This window comes from Aptenodytes forsteri, unplaced genomic scaffold (genome assembly GCF_000699145.1).
Source record: "Aptenodytes forsteri isolate BGI_AS27 unplaced genomic scaffold, ASM69914v1 Scaffold707, whole genome shotgun sequence".
Classification (NCBI taxonomy): domain Eukaryota; kingdom Metazoa; phylum Chordata; class Aves; order Sphenisciformes; family Spheniscidae; genus Aptenodytes; species Aptenodytes forsteri.
The window spans coordinates 433,753-455,784 of record NW_008795363.1 but is presented as its reverse complement, the minus strand read 5'-3'; the positions used below and the strand labels follow the sequence as shown (position 1 = coordinate 455,784).

The following is a 22,032-nucleotide window of genomic DNA, read 5'->3' as shown; positions in this document are numbered from 1 at the left end:
ATGCCCAGCCAGTCCCTGAGCAGCAGCCCCCCCGGCCAGCTTTCCCCCAGTTTATGTACTGAGCATGACGTCACATGGTATGGAATGTCCCTTTGGCCAGTTTGGGTCAGCTGTCCTGGCTGTGCCCCCTCCCAGCTTCTTGTGCACCTCCGGCCTTCTCAGTCGGTAGAGCATGGGAAGCTGAACAGTCCTTGACTAGCGTCAACACTGCTCAGCAACAACCAAAACATCGGTGTGTTATCAACATTGTTCTTATACTAAATCTAAAACACAGCACTGTACCAGCTACTAGGAAGAAAATTAACTCTATCTCTGCTGAAACCAGGACATGGGCTCTTCATGACTGTACCCCTGATGATTTGTGTGTCCCTGAGAGAGTGATTTTTCCCTCTGAGATTTAGGCTTCTCTCTCTGTAAGAGAGGAATAGGAATATCCTCTGGTTTTTGTGGTTATAGATTGTGAAGGACATGGAGATCTTCACTGTATTTGGGAGGAGGTGGGAATTTAAGGTAGATATGACCAACTGCAGAGATGTGCTGGGGACAGAGTAGTGACAGCTGACGGACCTTCTGTAAAAAATTACTGTCATGGCAATGAGAAGGTCTAACAGCTGCCATGTGTTTGGAGTGAGAGGTGAGGAAGAGCATGTCAAAGAAATGTGAGTTATCACATCTTTGCTCTTATTTGTCAACAAATGTGGATTGTGCTGGATTTGAACCTGATTCAGCAGGGTATGATTTGTTTTCTGGAAGAGGGCAAAATGTTCTTCAAATTAGGCATGTTCATTCACACCTTGTTGGATCTGAGATTGTATCTTTTGTTTTATTGTGGCTTCTGATCAGTCTCTGGCACCTGCTGTGATTTAAGAGTCAGTTTTATTTATAGCATGCTGCCTTCGTGGGACATTTCTCTGCTGCTGTGAAGTAGGGAGTGAAGACATCCTGGTTTCATTGGGATAGTTCTCAGATCTTCATCTGGTACATTGTTTTTTCCTTTTCTCTCCCTTCCACCATGCTGCACAGAGAATGTATCTGGTTCTTGGAGGGTGACCAGGCAAAATATCTTCATCCAAGCCCAAGACATAGCTGATATTCTTTTCCTTTTTGTATTGTTTTGTGGAACTTTCCAGAATTTTGCAGGAGCCCTAGCTTATGGTGCCACATGCCTTTCTAGGCAAGCACATGCTAGGCTGTGCTTCACTTGGCAAACACTGTCTTTTAAGGTAGCACAGAGTTGGAGCTCTAAGTTGCAGACTGCAGTTCAGAAGTCAAATGAAGCTGATGTTTCTAACCCAGGTCACCCATAGCGATTTCAAGTGGTAGCATGGAACAACTCATGCCAGATGTGTCTGCCCTGACCAGGAGTTATCATCTCTGTCTCTTCACTGGCAGTGAGGACGGGGCCTCTGCCTCATTCTGCGCATGCACACGACCTAGCTTATGTTGGAAATGTCACAATCACATTTTCAGCCATAAAATAAGCTTGGAACTTCTTGCTAAACCAGCCCTGTTCATCCTCTACAAGGTATATTTCCATAATAATGGAGGAATTAAAAAAAATTCTACACCCTTTCTTTAATCATCTTTTGTTCAGTGGTGGCGTTTTGCTGTTCAGACAGCAGCAGCTTTATTTTTGTTACTCCTTTGAAGACAAATTAAATGGACACTTAGGGTCAACACACATAATCAGGGGAACTCAGCCATCAAGCCCATCAAATACATGCTTTGCAATAGCATATTTTGTCTTTGGGCTGTGCAGTCTGTATAGATTGTAGATGTACATACATATTATTGCTTGAAATTTCAGGCTTTCTCAACTCTGCTCTGTTCCTGTTCGGCATGGGGATATACAGGGTGAATGGTGCATTTCAGTTCCTCTGGAGTCCTTCTGGGTTGGAGTTCTCCACTGGAGCGTTCTGCACTGCAAAGCTTCTTTCTACTTCAGTCCTCTAAGTTTCCTATGGAAGGTGAACTTCCTTCCACCACAGGTTTCAGAGGTTTCGGGCTCTGATTCTCATTTTGGAGATCCTTTTATGTATCTTAGGAAACATATTACTCTTGTAGTGCCCAAGGATGACTTTGCTAGTCCTGCCTGCAGACAGGCATTCTCCAAGAAGACACCTTCTACGTTTGCAGTGAGTTTTTTTCTCTGTGAGATGATGCCTTCTGTGCTGGCCAGTTCCAATTCAGTGTGGGTGAAATGGCCTTTCATGTTGCCCGTGTGCTTCATCATGATTGTTGCAACTGCATCCCCACTGTGATGAAGTTGGTACAGTTGCCAGCTCAGGGTCATAAACACCAGAAGGAACATCAACTCCCAGTCATTCATTCTTCAGACTTTATTCTTGCATCACTATTCGACATATCCAGGAGAACAGGCATTTCTGTGCAGAGTGTCAAAGTACACAGCATACTGTGTCAGAGCCTGGTACGAGACCAGCAGTAAGGAACTTCTACTCATCAGAGCTCAGTGTCAGTGGCATCACTGAACAAGGTCTTTGCCCCTTCACCCAGCTACGTGCCCCAGCTTCGTCCCCACCAGCAGCCTGCACTCCGTCATCCCTCAGCCATCCAAAACTGATGCCATGTTGGGTATTTATCATGTAGGTATGTGCGTGGAGTAGCTGGAGACTTTTCCTGAGGTAGGCAGGAATTGAGAGTGGACTGCCACCTGAAGTTGCTTTCCAATAACTGATTCTCTTTGAGATGAGCCCTTCCCAGTCAGCTTCCTCTCTCCCACTGAGTCTCTCGGCGTTTTTGGTTGAGATGGAAACTACGTGATGCCAAGAAGATGCTGCTCTGCACACCCTTTTGCTGAGCTGTGAGATGGCAGGATGTAAATGTGTCCAAGTGTGCTGCACACGTCAGGTGTCTTCAGCCTCAGTGTGCATCTGCTGTCCCCATGAGCAGCACATCTCAAAGTGTTGCAGTCACTGGTCAATAATCTGTGCTAATTTTATGTATTTCAGGATTTTCAGATGTTGAATTCAATATTTTCAGATACTGAATACTCTTCAGATTGTCTTTTGTGATGATTGTAGTATTGATTTTACTATAAATAATATGGCTGGTGCCAACTTTATTAGTGTTTATGTTCTATTAATGTGTGTTGGTTTATTAACCTTTGAGTTTTTGGCACCTCCAGTTACTTGAGGCATGGTTTTAGTACAATCACATTTTGTCACAGACTGCTATAATTAGGTTAATTAGTCATGGCTTCTATACAGCTTATTAGCAGGCTAAAATCTCCTTTTCTTTCATCAGGAAGATTAAGTGCTGTAATAAATTGTTTCTTCAACAAAGCTTGAGCAAAGTACATTTCAGATTCATATTTCAAATTCAAAGTGGAATTTAGCATTCTGCTAATTTTTCACAGAAACATTGAAAATGCTCCTGCACAAAGTGCTCCTCTTGCCAGGGGTTTCAGGCCAAGATAGTAATGCCAAAAGAAATCAATATTGAAATTTGTGGCCCATTCTGTGCTTCCCATTTTGGGCACATTAACTTCAAAGGAAACCTCATTAAATGTTGAGGACTCTGTGCATGCAAATAACCTTGTGTGACTTGGCTTATTATTTATTGTTGTTGTTTAATTAATAATATGTATAGGCTAATAGTCCTTTGCAGTTGTGCAGCTTATGATGCTGGAGCATCTGACACAGGTTTATGATTTAGTTTTCCAGCTTCCTTCAGTAAAAAAGTTCACTAACTTTTTAGTAGGGAAGGGTAATATCTTTTATTAGCTCTGCTGATAGACTTGGAAAAAATAAGTAAGTTTCAGGCTTTTCAGTGCTTCTTTAAGCCTGAAACAGGAATTGAATTCGAACTAAGCACAGGTTGAGCAAAACTGCTCTGAGCTTAACTTGATTCTGTTCATCAGTCAGCCTATATGGGAGAAAAAGTAGTACCCATGGAACCCCTGTGGAGGCACGTTAGTTAGCTCTGGAGCAAGGGGAAGTGTTAGCACAGGACACAGTCATTAGCCTCAGTGCAAATACTGCCTCTGGGTCATTGAAGGGTTAGTTAAGAGCAGGAAGGGGAGAAAATTGTATCATTTAATGAAAGCAGTGCCTTTGCTGAGTCCCTGGCTCTGGTGTTCAATAGAGTTGGTCATTTTGGTTCTAAGGCCCGTCTTTTGCAGGTACTTAATAGTGATCTCTTGAGAAGTCAAAAGTATTCTTTTATTCTTAATGAGGTTTTCTGTCTTTTTTCAATTTCCTTTATTACAGTATGTTATACTTTCCTCACCCTCTATGTTCCCAGTACTTAGCTTGAAGGTTTTATTTCGGTTGGTACTTCCGAAAAAGTTTTTTGCATGCATGCAAGGTTGCCCATTTCTCCTGACTTGGCTGTTGGTTACCTTACCAACAAATGTGTGGACACACCTTAGACTACAAAGGTACAATGATGTTACTGCTTGAACTGCACAGGACCTCAGGCCACAGCCACGTGCAAATGACTATTTTGATATTCTTGTTTCAAGATTGAACTTAACATAGAAGCAGTGTAGAGGTTATCCTCTGTAGGGTTTTTCCCCCATTTTTTATTTCTTTCCTTCACTGGAAGGTCTCCAGTGTCATAAGATGAAGGTGTTGATACCTGGATGGGAGATGAGTATTGTCTGAATTGAACTGGGTTTCGTGGTTGTTGGGTCTTCCAGACTATGTCTAGATTAACAAGTACAATGGGCCAGCAGCTGTTTTCAGGCCCTGGCAGCGTGTGACACGGCACAGTGTGAATCCATACAGCGAAACTCCCCTCACCTCCCAAACCAGAAACACCTCATGTATTGTTTACTGTGGACAGTCCCTGGAGTGTCCTACCCCCTAGGCTATGTCCAGGCATTTTTTGAGAGCAAACAAGTTGGCCAAAGTCAAATGGGAGCCAGCAACATACTAGCAAACTGCGTGGCACATGGTGAGCTTCTGCCTGGACCTCTTCTGTAGCCACAGATTCAGGAGCAGATCAGCAGGCAAGAAAAAGTTTGTGTCTTCTCCTCACTGTATAGGTATTCTGGGGTCTGAGATAGGCAGATAGAAACTCCCTCTCCCCATAGTCTGAGACAATCTTACTCTGGAACAGCTTTATAGGTGCATGAGTGTGGTTTGAGTCCTGAGCTAATACAATCTGCCCATCAGTAGGGGTTATTAGCTTAGGCAAAGCCTCACATGAGGCGTAGTTATGCATCTTCTGTTCAGTGCCCAGTGCCAAAAGACCGTGCTTGTGTTTCCTAGGGGTTCAGCAGCGCAGTTTGTATTTGCCTGGAGAAGATCACATGAACATACCTGGAGTCAAGCCGGGCTCTTCCTGAGCTTCACCACTACTAATGAAGCCAGTGGTCATGCCCTTACGGTATTAATTTTCATGGTTGCCTTTGCCAAAACCAGCCCTTTTTAGAAGATGGGGGTGGTTCTCAGGCCACTGAGACTAGCTGAAGGTTGGGTGAATGGATTTCCCTGTGACCCTGAAGAGTTCTGCTGTGAAATTCTCCCATGCTGTGACTCCCTCCATGCCATGCCCTTCCTGGGGAACCGTGTCCATGCTGCTTTGTGGCCTTGTGCCTCCTGCAGAACTGCGGTCCCTGATCAACCATGCGTGCATCTGGCTCTCACCGCAGCAGCCTGTTTCCCACAGGCTGGATGCAGGCAGCTCTGGATCTCCTTTGCTCAGATACGCATTTCCCAAGTCTGATTTTCTTTGTGATATTTTCTGCAGTGCCTCTTTATTGCCGAATGCAGATGTGTCCCATAGGATAAGTGAAGCTAGTTAATATACAACAAGAATACACCTGGACAACTTGGATTACTTCTTCATCCCAATCATTTCCCTCATCTTTTTCTGAAGAGGAAGAATTTTCATTATGTAGATATGAAAACGCTACTGAAAGGGCATTGTTTAATAAATGTGATGTTGAATAATGAGCTCTAAATACTGAATTCAGCTTTCGATGAGGAGAACAGCAGTAGACAAAGTAGTATATTAACTCCATATTTATAATTTTGCAGAATGCAGATGATAAGATTGTGTGTGTGGCTTATGAGATAAAATAGCAAATCATATATTTTACATTTAAGAAAACTGGAATTTTTTGACAAAAGAACAGAAATCTCTCTTCCAACTTTCACTTTTTGTACTTTTTAGACACTGAAATTTTTCATTCTTGTCAAAGATTCATTGTGACACAATCTGCTGCCGATATTGTGTTCTTTGCACGTAGGCAAGGTCCTTTGATCAGGCTGGTCAGATATTAAAGGCTTGCAGCTCACAGCTTTCCATGTACCTTCAGAATTATTATTATGCCAGAAAATCATAGTCTTAATTAAATCTCTTCCATTAACTCAGTTCTTCAGATGTACAGCCTTTTAGTGCACCTTTGATAGAAAACATTGATTATGACACTTCGATGTGCATTTATCTGCTCTCATCTAGAAGTTTCCTAAGGACATTCATCTGTCCTCACCAGCACTCAAGTCTCAGAGAAATTTTCCCAATGTCTCACAGAAATATTACTTGAGAACATTTTACCTTTTTTTTTCCTTTTCTTTTTTAACCTGCTGGCTAACGATCTGATGTTTTTCTGAAATACAGCAGAGATTTTGATCACATCAAATATTTAAAGACGTACTTTGTTGGTTTGATTGCAGAGCAGAAATTGAATTTTTCTGGATGCCTCTACAGCAGTGTCAGCCTCCATGCTTCACTCTCAGTCCACCCATGACACAAAGCCTGCTGTCAGCTGGTCATTTTGATTGTAAAAGTTCTTTCACCCTCTAAATGGAAGGAAAGAGAAGTAATTGCTTCATAAGAGATATCTTTTAGATGTCAAACGTATCTTTTTTAGACATTGTATATCTTTTGGTGTCCTATCGCTTTGCTTAAAAAATAGAAAAAAAAATCAGTTGCAGTGCGCTCCTGAAAAGATGCGAGTGGACTGTGGGCCCAGGAGTGACCGCAGAGAGGTCTGATGGCTGAGCTCTGCTAGCAACTAAGGATGTGCAAGCAGTCATCGTGTTTTGGACATGATATACTGTACCTAGATGAGTAAGATGCTTTTGGAAAGGCAATGAAGGCAAATGGCTTGGATTTGGCTCCTCTTTATTAGTTCCTCCTTTTAAGCCCAGATCTGCCATAAAGGACCTGTTGGAGCTCCTTATTTCTGTAATATGGTAGAGCTCATAAATGTTTCCTTTGCACGGCAGTGTTGGTTCACATGAACAACTGTGAAGACTGCAGATTGACTGCTCAGCTGAATTTTGACTAGGAACAATCTCTGGAACCCTGATGGTAACAACAAGGCTTTACCTGTGTTGAGACACATGAGGTGGCATTTTGTGGAGGCGCTCGTGGTCTGTGTATCATTCCCACTATGTGACCATAGTGCATCAGTGGACCACAGTATCGTCAGTACCTGAATAGGAGCATCCTTGTGCAATGAATATAGTCTGACAGAGCCATGGGGACAAGCTTTTCACTTCACTCAGCGTTGGCCAAGCCTCTGCTGGAGTCTGATTTGATCTTTGAGTATTGCATTTTAAGAAAGATGCAGACCTTCTGGAGACAGGGTAGAGGAAAGCAGTGAGAAGTGTCAGGTACCTGAAAATGAGACTGTGAGAAGAGATTAAGGAGAGGGAGAAGGGGAAGGATTATGTCTGAAGGCCTCAAGATTCAGGGGACAGGAGGGTACAATCCTCAAAAAGTGTCCTCCAAAGGGGAAAGAGCAATCGTTTTTCTGTATCAGTAAAAGGTAAAGCAAGGTGCATCTCAAAGTACTGCAAGAAAAATTCATACCAGACAATTGAAAATTCTTTGTGAAAGAGGACAGTGAAGGACTGGCATAGATTGCTTGCAGTTTCTGTTACTGAGGTTGTCTGAGCAGTTCATGTGATTCATGTATGAGGATTATGTCAGGGGCCTGAGTGCACCGAGGGACTCTGCAGCTTCTTTACTCTGGTCACCTGTTCTCAAGGCCAGCTCTGCTATGGTGCCACCATGAAACCTTGGATCAGACCATTGCTGTGAAAATTGCTGTGAGAAGCCTCATCAAGGGATGGGTCCACACGTGTGTGTGTGTATATATATATATATATGTATATCAGGACACAGATGTGTGTGTGTATATATATATATGTATATCAGGACACAAAACCATGGACCTTGAGAGCCTTCCAGCAGGTGACATCCTGGAACAGATGCTTCAGCTGAGCTCTTCCAGTCCATGAGACATTTTCTCTTTAAGTTTTGCTGTGCATTGGCGCATGGTGATGGCCCATGTGTGATTTGTAACAGCCGAATCCAGGGAACTTTTCAGAAATACACAAGTACCACCTTTCAGCTGTCATCAGGGACCCATGGCCAGCTTCTGGTTCTGGCTGCGTGTCCCTGATTTGCTGGAGATCATCAAAGAGTGAAGAGGAAAGATGGAGAGTGTGGCTTGGCAGAACAACCTGACTTTGCAAGGCCCATTCTCAAAACAACCTGAACAACCTTTGCAGGAAAATTGCCAATATGAACCTAGCTGTGAAACAGGCAAAATTATGAAAATTTGGTGGGTGGTTATAAGCAACTAGAATAGAAAGATTATGACTAAATCTCATTTCTGTTATGACCTTTCCTGCCCAGTGGAGCTGTCTGTAGGAACATACTAGTAGGAAGGACTTGATTGCTGAAGCCATTGCTTTCTGATCCGTGATACAGGTTTCACTGGGAATTTTCCAAGAAAGTGTAGCGAGATCCAACCCATCACTCCTCAGCCCACTTTTGTCATCCAACCGCAAGGTGTCTGCATTTTGTGATGCTCTAGGAAGGATGCTGCAGATAAACAGAAGGATGTTTTTGTATAGTGTCATGGCATGGCACTACATACTTTTTAACCGCAGTATAATTTAGATGTGGGGAAAACGCAAGGAGGAGTTTGAATGAAGACAGGGGCATACAGTGCAATGAGTTTGTCAGTCAGCTTTTATGAAAGAAATAAGGAGGATTAAAATAACATTTTTGTGTTGAGAGGTGACTGAAGTTTGGCAAACCTATCATGTCTTTATTTTTACCTTCAGTAGAGATTTTTCTTATGAGTTGAATAGTTCAGGTAGTGCAGCTAAACAGAAAATAACACCTTCGGTGAATGAATAATACAAACCAAAAACTAGCATGGGAAAGATGGCAAATAATCCATCATTTTCTACATTGATCCTTCTAGTTAACAGTAGTATTCAAATGGAGTAATTCATCTGCTTATACGTCTACTTCCTGAATGATCCAATCTATCAATTCAAGCCCGATACAGGTTTGACTTTACCATTCTTCCAGGAGCTGTCTTTCTCCAACTGTGGGGATGCTGGTTTTCCTAATGAGATTTGGGTCACCTGCAGAAAATGAAGGAAAGAAATTATGAATATTTGCAGAAACCTATATAAGCAGAACTCGCAGTGGACATGGACAGTGTCCTTGTCCTTTAGAAGGTGTTTTGAAAATGCATGAGGTTGTTCCCAAGCATCAGGCATTCATACAGCTGCTCTGCTTTAACTCTGTTGCAAAAGTTCACACACGAGCTGCTTCAAACGCTACAAGCCCATGTACGGACAGACAGCTGGGAAGCTGAGTTGTGGTGGTACTTTCCCATACCTCCCTGGGAACCTGTGTCCCTCAGGTTGGTGAAGCACAGCTCCAAAACACGCAGCCAAGCCATGGCGACAGCTACACAGCTCAAAGGCTTTGAATTACTGGAGTGTTTCTAGACTTCGAATCTAATCCTGGTGTTGGTATTGAAAACATGCAGCTTTGCTGCACGCCTCAACTGACATCTGAGAATGATTCCCCTTCAATTATCATTAGCCTACGGGCTTGGCTTGCTAAAAGCCAGTCTTTCTGGAGTATGTGCACATCACTGCTGGGGACCACCCTTGCCCACTGAAACCCTGGCAGCTTCTGCAAACGACGTTGTCAGGCTGTTGCCTGTCCAAAAGCAGAGAGTCTCAGGATCAATTGCACAACTGCTGAGCACTGTAAACTTTTTAGTTGTGGAGCCTGCTTCACTTAAAACCTGTATAACATAATTCATAAAAACATATCTCCTTAATTTTGCAAGTGAAATTGTGACTAATTGTTAGGATTTAATCATCTCAGATTATTAAGGCTGTGAGAATATTAAATACAATTTCTTTCCAGTGTTGTCAAGTTGTGTGATTTTTATGGAGAGACATTTGATGTTCAGTGTGTTCCTTATAGACCCCTTTTTTTTTAAGTAGAGGGTTCTTTTTCTAAAAAGCAAGATATATAAGGAGCTAAGACTGAAAGTATGAATCAGGTATAACCTGGATACTCAAAAAAGTAAGGACAGCTTTTTAAAAAAAACCCTCACATTTTTTTTGTTATGACTTTTTTATATCTTTTTAGAAACCAGTCTCATGGCTGCTGGGGAACTTGGTAAATAGGTGTTAGAAGCTCACTCTGGCAGCACTGGTTTTTCTTGCATGTATTATTTTTCCACACTATTTATGTTGGTGCAGACCATGTTAATGGAGCTGTTTTGACTTCCCTTGCCCCAAAGTTGTTCTCAAGTCAGATGACTCTGGGGCAGAAGTTTTTAAATTATAGAAATAGTTTAAAATACAAAACAATCTTTTTTTTTTTTTTTTTAAAGAATAATTTCCTTTAGAGCCAAGGGGAAGAAAACATGGAGATAATATCTTTATTTTTTTAGATTTTATAAACACTTATGAAGCAATGCCTAAACTTGGGGCCAGTTTTGCCTAGATGGTATCCTCAGAACAACTGCCTTTAGTGATAAGAGCAAGTGTTTTCTCCAATAAATTTACAAAAGCTTGTTGTAGTGCATCATCTGGCACTAGGAGATAAATTGCATGCAGGAGTGATGACACCAGACCTTTGAAGTTGTTCTTTTCACTAAAGACTCAGCCCATCCTCTGGAGGCAGCAAGCAGTGAGGAGAAACTGAGTGTGTCATCTCCTTGTTGTGCCCATCTGCCTGGAACTTCTCCCTGTCCCCCGAGACATCGTCCATTTGCAAAGATCCCCTTTCCCCTCTGGCCCTTCGTTGACTCCCTGAAGGGCCATGTGTTCAGGACACCTTGTAAGCACACCAGCAGTTGCTCTGCAATGGCAACTAGGATTTCTTTCTCAAAGCCAATGGCTGATACATGTTGTATTTCCTACAGCTGTGGGGGGAAAGAGAGTACTTTGCATTTTTGAATGTGTGAAATTCACAGATCTGCTGACATATCAGCTCCAGTTTAAAGCTGGTTCTGACTTAGATGAGAAACTGTCAAAGAAAACCAAAGTGATAAAGCAAGTTGTCTGCGATTCAGTGAATGAAAAATCATTTTCTCTGAGAAAACAATGATCCTTGCCTTGACATGGTGTGAAGAGACCTGTTTTGCTGGCAAAGTCTCATTTTGAGATATAAACTCAAGACCCTCCTGTTTCCAGCCATCGGAGATGATTATAGTGTGGGTTGCAAAGAGAGGAACTGGAGTCCTCCAGCCCTTTTGATCATATTTTATTTTGATCAATGTTTTTTGTCTCTCTCCATTTCCATGACGACTCTAATTGACAAATGTATTCTTCATTATGTTGACAAAAATAGGCACGCTACACAGGTTGATGTGTAGCACCCATCTGCTGTCCTAATGTACCATTCCTACTTTTACTCCCGCTGCTTGGAAACAGTGATTATTGTTGGTCTGAGTTTCTTGGAAAATTTCACAGCAGAGGTATTGAAAAGCAGTTAATATACACAGAAAGATTACTGATTGAGATAGCTTTCACTGCACTGGCTTTTAAATAGCAACATCTCTTATTAATACCATCACTCCTAATAAGTGCAATTAAAATTGTTGACTAATGAAAATTTTAGTGTTAATTTATATAATACAGACTTTATACTTGCAATTAGAGCTTTCTTGATTCTGCAAAATGTTGTTCAGAGAGAGAGACTATCATCTCTGATTACATGTCTGTCATTTAGTGAGAAGAAAGCAGTTTTTCAGAATCTCCCTTGTTAACATCAACCAAGAGACTTCTCGAAGCAGCAGCAGCCCAAGTTCTGAAGTGGTATTTTAAGTAAGTCACTTCAAAAGTCAACAGTGTTAAGATGTTTTCTATAAGCACTTGCACTGATGAATCCACTGAATTCAACATTTGTATTGTGTTCAGCTACGAGAAGTGCATCCAATATATTTATTGCTGCAAGGACAAGGTTTTGGCAGATCAGAATATATGGCATTGTTCCTTTGAATTTCAGTTCCTCGTGTTCTGTGCTCTGGTTTCTAGTTTTCCACAGGCAGCGGGATATAGCACTGAATTTGGAGCAAGTACTTCTGTCACTGACATTTCTCCCTGTTAGTGCTAATCCACACATGGAAACAACATCTGTTGAATCACTACTTTGCTCACACTCTTCTTCACAAAACTCTGAGGATCCCTGGGAGTTTGGCATGGAGATGGTCAGTGCCAAATTGAGTCAGTCCATGCTGTAGCTCTCAAGTGGTATTGCAAGCACTCTGCTCTTATGTGTGCCTTTTGTGGAGATATTGATGAAATCGTGACTTTGAGCAAGGCTTGATTTGTTGCAGAAACATTTATAGTAATATCTCCAAGTACTTCTCTGCCTATAGCTCTAATTCTGGCCCTAGAGCACATGACCTGTGAGGAAAGGTGGAGGGATTTGTCCAGCTACGAGGTGACAGAGCGAAACTCTCCTTGTTGTTGGCAATGAACGTAATAAGGATTAACCATGACAAACTGCAGGTAGGGAGGTTCAGCTTGAACATATTAAAAAAAATGTATCTTCTTTACCAGAAGGATAGTGCAGGTCTACAACAGGGCACCCAGAAAGGCTGAGGGAACTTCATTTTAGAGGTCAGCATTTTGGTAGACAAAGCCATGGCTGACCTGATCCAGTGGTGGCTGTAGTCCTAGCCTGAGCATGAGGTTGGACTAGACACTTCCAGAGGTTGCTTCCAACCATTGCTTCTGTGATGCTGTGAGTCTATATTCAACAAATGTCCTGGGTCAATGGCACCCACTGGGAACAGCTTTACAATCTCTCTGTAATCTACGGGCATTCCCACTGCTAAAACATGAACTCATTTGTAAAAGAAGCCCCTGTTTCTGACACCTTCCTTCCCTTTGTTCGCTCTCTGTGTTGAAGTACAGCTTCTAACAAAATTCAGTCTATTAGAAAGACCAAAGTTTTACACTGCTCTTGACTTCTCATTGGGAAGCCTTTCCAGAGGGAAAGCTTGGCTTTCCTGCAGTTTTTAGAGCAGAGTGTCCTTCAGTGTCTTCTGCCTTACTTGCAACAACATCGTATCCAAGGCAATCTCTCAGCACTTCTGCCAGGGCATTTGCGTGACCTTCAAAGCCCTTTGGCAAGTGCGTATTTTTTCAGTTGATCTGAACAAGGTGTGACACCAGCATTTTTCAAGGAGCTTTCTCAGTTGCTTTCCACAGTGGAGCTGTATGGGGTGTGAGCTGGAGAATTAATGGTGCGGAACACCTCTGCCCATCAAGAAGCTTCTGCTTCACTCTGAGCATGTCCTTCTGTTTCTATAGAAAATAGCTCATTCACTGTCTTTTATATTTCACTTGTCTTTTGCACTTCATGTTCAACTGCTTACAGCTTCAGATTATGCAAAATGCTCTGAAGATGTTTGTTTCAGCGAGAATTTTGCTTGAAATCCAGAAGAACCTTACAAGCTGTGCAATACGTTTTGCCACCACTTGTATGAAAGATAATTTGGATTCTTTACTTCTCTGCATAACATTTATAGTTGCCACTTTCTAGCAACAAAATCTAGTTACATTTTCATCGTAATTATCATTTATTTACTGCCTTGCACAGCTGTTCTTTGGGGCATTCTTCAGCTACCTGTATCTGCTACAGACTTGTAGCACCGAGAAGTTAATCTTCGTGTGCATTTGGCAAGTATAAATCTGAGCGATTTGATTTTTACAATGGCACAATATGGTATGAATGCTTGTACAAAGAAAGCACCCACCCATTTACAGTTTGCACTATGTTTATTGAGATTTGTGGCTCTGTGGTCACCATGACTGCATGCTGAAGTCTCAGTGTTGTGGTTTCACAGAGTGTGTGCACCAGACTATACAGATAGAGAGGTATATGCACAGGGGAACAGGGAGAGAAAAATAATTGCATGTGTATAAAGATGAAGATAATTAATATTCCAACTGTGAAATCCCTTTAAAAAAACAGTTTGGTGAGCATGGCATGCCTGAGTCTCTGTTTAGCTTTGGATACTGAGCACCCTGGATACAAAAGCACATTTTTTTCATCAGTTGTTATGATTTTTGCTGCACAATTTTCTTTGTGTCTGTTGAAGCAGTAAGGAGACTGTTTGCAGACTTGCAGCTCACAGGAATGCCAGCAATGTGCTCTCCTGTCAGACACGGGCTCAAAATTTCCAGCTCACATCAAAATCAGGCATTTCTGGGATAACTGACAGTAGCAAGTGCTTGTCACCTGAGATTTTTCAGTTCTCGTTTCAAAACAGAAGAGCACATTTCTTCTCGCTTTGGGTTATGGAGAACTGCATTGTGGATGATGTCAAATTCTTTCATCCTTTCCTGTATTGTCACTTCCAAACTTCCATGTCTCAGCAACTGTGCTGCAGGGGAGAAGGCCTGGATGCCGTGTCTGGCTTCACTGGCTGCGGAAGGGCATTGCAGTGATGTGGGTGAGAGCAACAGGGAAGGCTGTGTTAGGTGCAGCATGATTTTAGAGCTGATGTTCTGTGGGCAGCCTTGAGACGCATTTCACTTCAGAAGACCTTCCACAAGTATGAAACTGTCCTCAGTCATACTTTCATGTGGCTTGTAAATGGGCCATGTTGATTCCTGTTCCTGTGACAATGTGCTGACAACAGAGTTGGGAAAAGGAGAATGGACAAAGTCTGATCCTGGTGGGTTTCTGGCTGTGATTCCCAGGCTCCAGCTATGACCCTTCTGGTGGAGCAAAACATGAGCAGTCAGTAATGTTAGAAAAACGGTTCAGAGGCATGTAGGATTGTTCTTCTGAAGACCTTCCTTGAATTTTTCCAGGCTCTCTCATCCATGGAGGAATTCAGAAACCTGGATCGGGATATTGAGGGGTCTGCAAAACGGTGGAAGAAATTTGTTGAATCTGAGTGTCCTGAGAAGGAGAAGTTCCCTCAGGAATGGAAGAACAAGTCAGCTCTGCAGCGCCTGTGCATAATGAGAGCCATCCGACCCGATCGCATGACCTACGCTGTCAGGTAGGGGTGCTTCTTTACTATCTCTGTAATGTTCTCGCTTAGCAGGCAACTTTGGGTCCATGTTTTCTAGGGAACAGGAGTAATTCAGGAAAATGTTTAGATTTATTTATTATAGAATGTGAGTTCTGCAAAATGGTTTCCTATAAAGGAGTCTGCTGAATGAGTCATCTCTGAACTCTGCAAGACAGTCAACACATTTCATTTAACTGGAATTTCTTGCTTAGGGACATCTAACCCCAATATCGCCAATAGTGATGGAGCAGCATAACTAGCACTGGGTGAGGAGCAGACATGCCAAGTCAGAAATCAGCATCATCATACAGGTGTTACACATCTGCTAGAGTCTTTTAATGATCAATACAACTTCTAGAGTTCATTAAGGTCGATTTTAGTTACTAGATCCTTTATGGCTGGTCCTTAGGCACAAGAATAAAGTGTAGAAGTAATGGAAAGTCTTATAGAGGATTTCTCTTTTTTTTTTTCCTGTAAAATGCAAAATTTATGTGATTCTAGTTCTGAAAGTTGTAGTTGTAAATTATGTAGTGAAGGTAACTAGGCGAGTCTAAACTTTATGAAGGTATGCAAAAGCAATATGCTTGTTCCAGGAGAAACTAAAGGTCTTTCACTCCATTAGGACTTGTTTTTTCCTTCTCTGTCCTAGTAGTCTATGATTTGACATTTCTGCAATGTCTCTCATGCTACTGCCTCTCAAATAGTTTATATTGCTCCACCATCTGGCATGTGCGTGTATATGGGTGCATGTAGCAGATTGTATTACTTAGTGTATGAACTAGATTTCTGTTTATGCTTTAAAATTCACAGAAAAATGCAGACAAGACTGAGTGAAGTCTCCCTATGGTCAATGTTATTATGTTTTATTAAATTAAATACTATAATTTATCATAATCATATCATTCTAAACCATCTTCTTTTTCATTTCTTACTCTTTCAGGGCTGGATTCTCCATGTGTTCTCTCAGCTGAAAAGATTTTTTCCTGTTGTTGTTTAGTTTGAGTAAAATAAGCTCTTGTCTTTCTGAACTTTTAAGTGCGTATTTCATTTAACCAAGTTTAATTCATTTCTTTCAATCAAAATGGCAGTACTCACATAGTTCAAAAATAACTAGAACATAAAGTTTCAACACCTTCCATAGTTCTCTTTTATGAAAAGGTAAGGGAATCCAAGCTCAAAAGCTTGGCTGGATATTTTTAGGGTCTGGGCATGTCAAGCTTTTCCATTTGCACAAGAGTATTTAAATGTTTTTTTGTTTTGTTTCTTATCTAGAAGTAGGTTAGAATGTAAACATGTGCAAACAGTAACAGTTCACAGCACCTTCTCCAAGACTTTGTAGATGCTTGTGATTAAAATTCTTCTTGAAATAAAGGACAGTCAGACACTAGGCCCAAAAGGCTTAAGAGCTTTTGTTTAGGGAAATCTCATACTCCAAAAGCAAATGTGAAACTATTAGTGGTAACAATGACAGTCAAAATGTGTTTGACTTCCTGGTTCCTCCTTGATAGTATCATGCTCCTCAAACCTTTCTTCAGTCAGCAGTCTGGCTAAGACAGATACTGTTCCCTTAGTGAAAAAATTTTCTGTTCCTAAGAGATTCAGCTTTCTGGAAAATACATGACTCTGTTCATCTCTCCTTCTCATGTCAGTCAGTGAAGTCTAGTACTGTAATGTAGGAAGTAAAAGCAGTCTTTGGATTGAGCTTCATACAGTCAGCATTCCTGATAGCCACCACACAGAAGGCTAACGGTCATCTGGTGTCTCATTTTCCTAAGCACTGTCAAAGCTGTGTTGTGTCTGTGACCCTTCAAAAAGTAGGAGATCTTGTAGAGCACTGGGGAGCTGCATACTCTGACCATAAGGACTTCAGCCTCAACATCCTTACTTTAGCCGGTAGTGTTTCAAGATCACGTGCGTGTTAACAAATTCATCGAGTTTTAGATACCTGCAATGTTGTTGGATCCCACAAGTTGTTTTGCAGTTCTCAACTTGCAGAACTCTTCCTTCTGTATGTAGTTAAATCTGCCAACATTAAATACCTTACTGATGATCAATGGACATCACTACTAGTCCTAACCTTCCTGTCTCTCTCAGAGTCTTGACAAGTACTTGAGTGCATTTTAGGAGTCAAGGAGTAACTTGGTAGCCTAAACACAGGTGACTAGGTGTATTTTAGATGTCCTAGGATATCCCTACCTCATTTCCAGCTGCTGTTCAGAAAGGTGCAAGACCCTTTATGTCCCATGTCATATGTGCCAGCTCCATGAAGATGGTCTAGGAAGCTCTTTGGTATCTAAAATGATCCACCCTTGTACAGGCTTCTTGCATTTCCCTGTCTTGGAAGTTAGGTTTTTCAGCCACCTTTCATAGCAGATCCCTGGGGATATTTGCACAGCCTGTTTTATTCCCTAGGCCTAAGGAGTCATCAGGAGGAACCACTCTTACCCTGACTCACTCCTTAGAGCTTAGGTGGGGGCAGTGCTCTACTGTCCATCACGAAGAACCATAATTTCCTCAAGAGGGATTTTCCAGTATAAATACCTATTTCATCCTTCAATCTTATTGAAGAACATCAGCAAGGAGCTTCTTGCAACACCTTGTGCTCCCATGCTTCCACATCCACGATGAGGTCAGATCAGTCCAGCAGCTACTACCAAGGTATAACTTGGTCATGGTGAAGTCCTGCCAAAAGCACTGGTACTTCTGCCTTGAGGGATAGACCTTTGAAACACTGCGGAATGACTAAGAACTCTGGTAGCTGGCACCTCCAGCCATGGTTATGACACTATTATGGAGTCTTCACATAAAGGATCTTAGGCAGCTGTGGCTTCATATAATCTAGAAAAGCTGTAAGCCAGTCATTCGTCTTGCAGGGTATTTTTGCTTTTTGTTCTGGCACCATTTCTCAAATCCTACTGCTTACACTGTGAACCACCCCTATGAAAGCACCAACTGTAGGCACACTCCTAGTCCTGTCTCTGAGGGCAGGCCTTCCTTTCCTGCACGCGTGGTCCATTTCAAAGTCTCCAAGTCACATTAGTCATGTTTCTGAATCTCCAAGGCATCATTTCATAGAGCTGAGACTTGATGTAAAACAAGAATGTTGTGACCTCATATCTGATGGACTTTTTAAAATTTTGTGGGCTGAAGGTTTCCAGCAGCTCTTTAGCAAATCTTGACCAAGAACAGAAAAAACTGCTTTAAAGAGGTACCAAATGAAGTGGAAGCTCTTTCCTTTGCAGTCCCTTAGACATTTCTATTCCAACTGCCTTTCACTAGTCTTTGAAGGAGACTCTCAGCTCCCTTAGAAAGATTTTGGCTGCCTTATTCTGGTATCATCTACCAGGTGAAAACTGGCCGATGTTTTTCTTTCCCGTAGTACTGAGGTTTTCAAAAGGCCCAAGTCATGCATCTACGCTAGAAGAGTAACTGCTCATTGCTGGGGTTTGAATATAACATTCCTACCTTTGAATATATGTTCACTGTATCCTCTTTTTCTAAAGCAGTGATTTTGGAAGCTCACCCTGGGGAAATTCAGCCTGGACATTCTCCATGCGCTGTATTCTGTTCAGGCAGCTGCTGTGGAGCTGAATTTTTTCCTGTTCACCCAGTTGTATTTTTCCTTGTGACTCTCATGCAGAGGCTAAGCTACACACGCCAGATATTCTTAGAGCTCTTCCCTTTTATCTTTCCAGAACAAAGTAATTTTGTAAATCATCTGGACTTTTTGTGATGGTGATAAATCTAAAGGAATGCTGTTTCCTCTCGAAGGCTGTATGGATTACAAAGTACACGGCAGTTTTCTATACATTAACTTAACTATTTCTTCTCTCCTGAGATACCTTTGTCAGAATCAATCCAGTACTTGTATTGAACTTCTGAATACAGCGCTGGGCTGGTAGGTCCCACTGTTTTCCCTTCTCGCTTCCTTTTGTTTGTCAGATATTGATGTGCCATGCATCATTTTACCCCTGTAAAAAGTGCCAAACATTGCTACTGAGTGATAACTCCAGAAACCCAGCTTGCAGATCCTCTCTAAAATTATTTTGTGCCCATTTTTTTTCATTTAGTTTCTAATTTGTTTGAACCAGCAAAATCAAAACTAATTAATTTATTATTTGCAGGGGAATCTGTCTTTTCTGAACAATAGTAGACTAGCAAACCTTTTTTCTTTCTGGCAGAGATTTTGTAGAAGAAAAGCTTGGGAGTAAATATGTGGTAGGGAGATCCCTGGATTTCGCAACAACCTTTGAGGAATCGGGACCTGCAACCCCAATGTTTTTTATCCTGTCCCCAGGAGTTGACCCACTGAAGGATGTGGAGAAACAAGGTAAATAAATCATGTCTCTAGGCATACCACAGCGTTGCTTTTTATCTTCTGCATAATTATCTTGGCATGACATTCTTGTTCTGTTTTTTTTCCTCATCTCTGTAGATAATGGAGTAATCTGTTAAAAATAGATAATTGTGAAAGTATGTGATTTTTTTTCTTTTTTTCTTAAAGGTTTTTGGATTTTTGTATAAAGTTTAAATTAAACTTGTCTCTTTCCTGCATTGCCTGGATTCCCAGTGTGGTTCACACTGCAACGATTTCTGAGTTGGTCTTGTATACAACCTATAATTTACATCAGAGATATCTAATACGCTGTCAGATAGCTAAAAATAAGCAGCGACTCCCTATAACAGTCTGCTGGTTAGTGGCAAAGTTTCCAGTTTTTAATCCCATCCTTCCTGAGTTGATTTGGTGTGGATGGTCAGATGTAGTACTGTCGGCTGGCTTCAAAGCTGAAGGGGCTTCTCTAAGATGCCTTATTTGAGAAGGCAGTGATTTCCATTGTGCACCGACTGCTGTAATCAGTGCCTCTGCTCTAAAGCTGCCAATGTGCAGAATTTGCTCTGGGTCTCAGCTCCACCGTGGAAGAATTACCATTTTTCATGGCAATTCCAGTAGGTCTGGAAATGGGTCACTTCTGACTGTTGAACAGAGGTAATTGCGGTCACTTCTTTCGAGACTGTTACAGCAGAGGGGCTCCGTCCCTCTGGAGCAGAGGGTTCAGACGCCTTTGGGTACTGCTTTAGGGCTGCTCCAGATTGCCATTCTGCTCATCAGATATTTTTTCTTCTCCAGCAATGCGCTCCACATATCTCCAAGACCATAACTTGTGGTCAAGCCCCAATGCTCCTGGCAGTGCAGAATATAGTATATTGAAATTGTATGAATTACATATCAGACTACCATAGCAGAGCTGCTGGCTGGCTTTTAGCAGGCAGGTCTCCAGACTAAACATCAGCAAGGCTGGCAGCCCCAGCAGAGAAACCAGTGACACTGAACTAAGCCATCATCCAGGCAAGTGGTGGAAGAACGCTGACCTGTGGATTTCTTTTCCTCTCTATGATGCACCTTCTGGGTCATCCCAAAATAATGTCTGAGTCAGTCTTCACCCACATTCCCACAAGCAGCTTTGAGAGATGTTAAAGCCCAGTGCAGCCTGAGCCACAGGCCAGATTGCAGTTCTCAGTCATGGGGAGTTCCTGGGCTTTGCATTGTGTTTCGTGCTCTTCCTGCCCTGATACTTATTTTGTGTTTAAGCCCCCCCCCCCCCCCCCCCCCACCCGGAAGGTCTTATCAACTGCCTGGCTCCCCTTTGGAGCCACGTCTGTGATCCTGTCTCTCACTGTGTTTTTTTCTTGTATGGGAAATGAAGCACTAAAATCCAACCATGAATGGTTTAATTGGAATTATAAAGATGAGTGTAGTTGAGCACCTAGGGTTAGTCAGCCAGAAAAGTTACAGCAAGTAAAAGTGAAAAAAAATCTAATGGAATAAAACCATTGCTTCAGTGCAGCTGCACTGGCCTTAAAGCCTGCCTCGCTGGGGTTTGGACTGGATTCATTATTCAATATTTTCTCTGCCCTTCATTAGGTTTTGTTAAAGTGCAAGTCTGGCTAGATAATTCTTGTGAATGGAAGATAGCTTCTTCCAGATGCTGCCCACTCATGGGACTTTTCCTTGACAACGTGGGGAGGACCCTGCAGCAAACACTGTTGGGCTCGGAAAGCTTCCCCACCTCCTGGGGCAGCCTGCCTGCACCGACCCCTCTCCAAGCCAGCAAGGAAGGAGGAAGGCTGGCATCATCTTTGGTGGGGCAGCCAGCGCAGACTCACTGCGTATCCCTCTGCAGTCCTGTTCCTATCTGTGAAGTGGAAATAACAACTGATACTAATTTAATTATTAATCACCTGGTTTGGGGTAGCGCCCTGCCTTCTGTAAATTTGCCCCATCCCTTCTTGAGAGGATGGGTCTTGAAGGCACAGGAGGGGATTAGCAGCTCTCAAAGCTGGCAGCCACCAGAGATGGTGAGAAATAAAACTGGAAACTCTCAAATATGGGGAGAGCTGTATCCCAGGGGGTTGCTGTAGTAAGGCTAAGCAGAGAGCTTGAGTAACTGGAGGAGTTTGGATGTTTGTTTTACTTATGGCAATCTGTTCCAATCTTGTACCAAGAGCTGCATCCTAAGTCTTGCAAGACAAATCTTTTCCTCGTTTTACTATAAAACTTGCCTGCTTTTAACAGAAATCAGGAGTTAAGGGTGCACCGTCTGCATGAAGGCAAATCTGCACGCAGAGATAAGTGTAGGCAATCCCAAGGGATCATAGAATCATAGAATCATAGAATCATTGAGGTTGGAAAAGACCTCTAAGATCATTGAGTCCAACCGTCGACCCAACACCCCCATGCCCACTAA

At 42.2% G+C, this 22,032-nt stretch overlaps 1 protein-coding gene across 1 annotated transcript in view; it reads left to right on the top strand.

Moving 5' to 3' along the window:
* Window positions 1-22,032, top strand: part of DNAH9 (dynein axonemal heavy chain 9) — a 214,927-nt gene that overhangs the window by 149,452 nt on the left and 43,443 nt on the right. Inside the window, exons 60-61 of the mRNA XM_009280185.1 lie at window positions 15,081-15,274; window positions 19,468-19,616. Of these exons, the coding sequence (XP_009278460.1) occupies window positions 15,081-15,274; window positions 19,468-19,616 (343 nt within the window). The remainder of the gene's footprint in view (window positions 1-15,080; window positions 15,275-19,467; window positions 19,617-22,032) is intronic.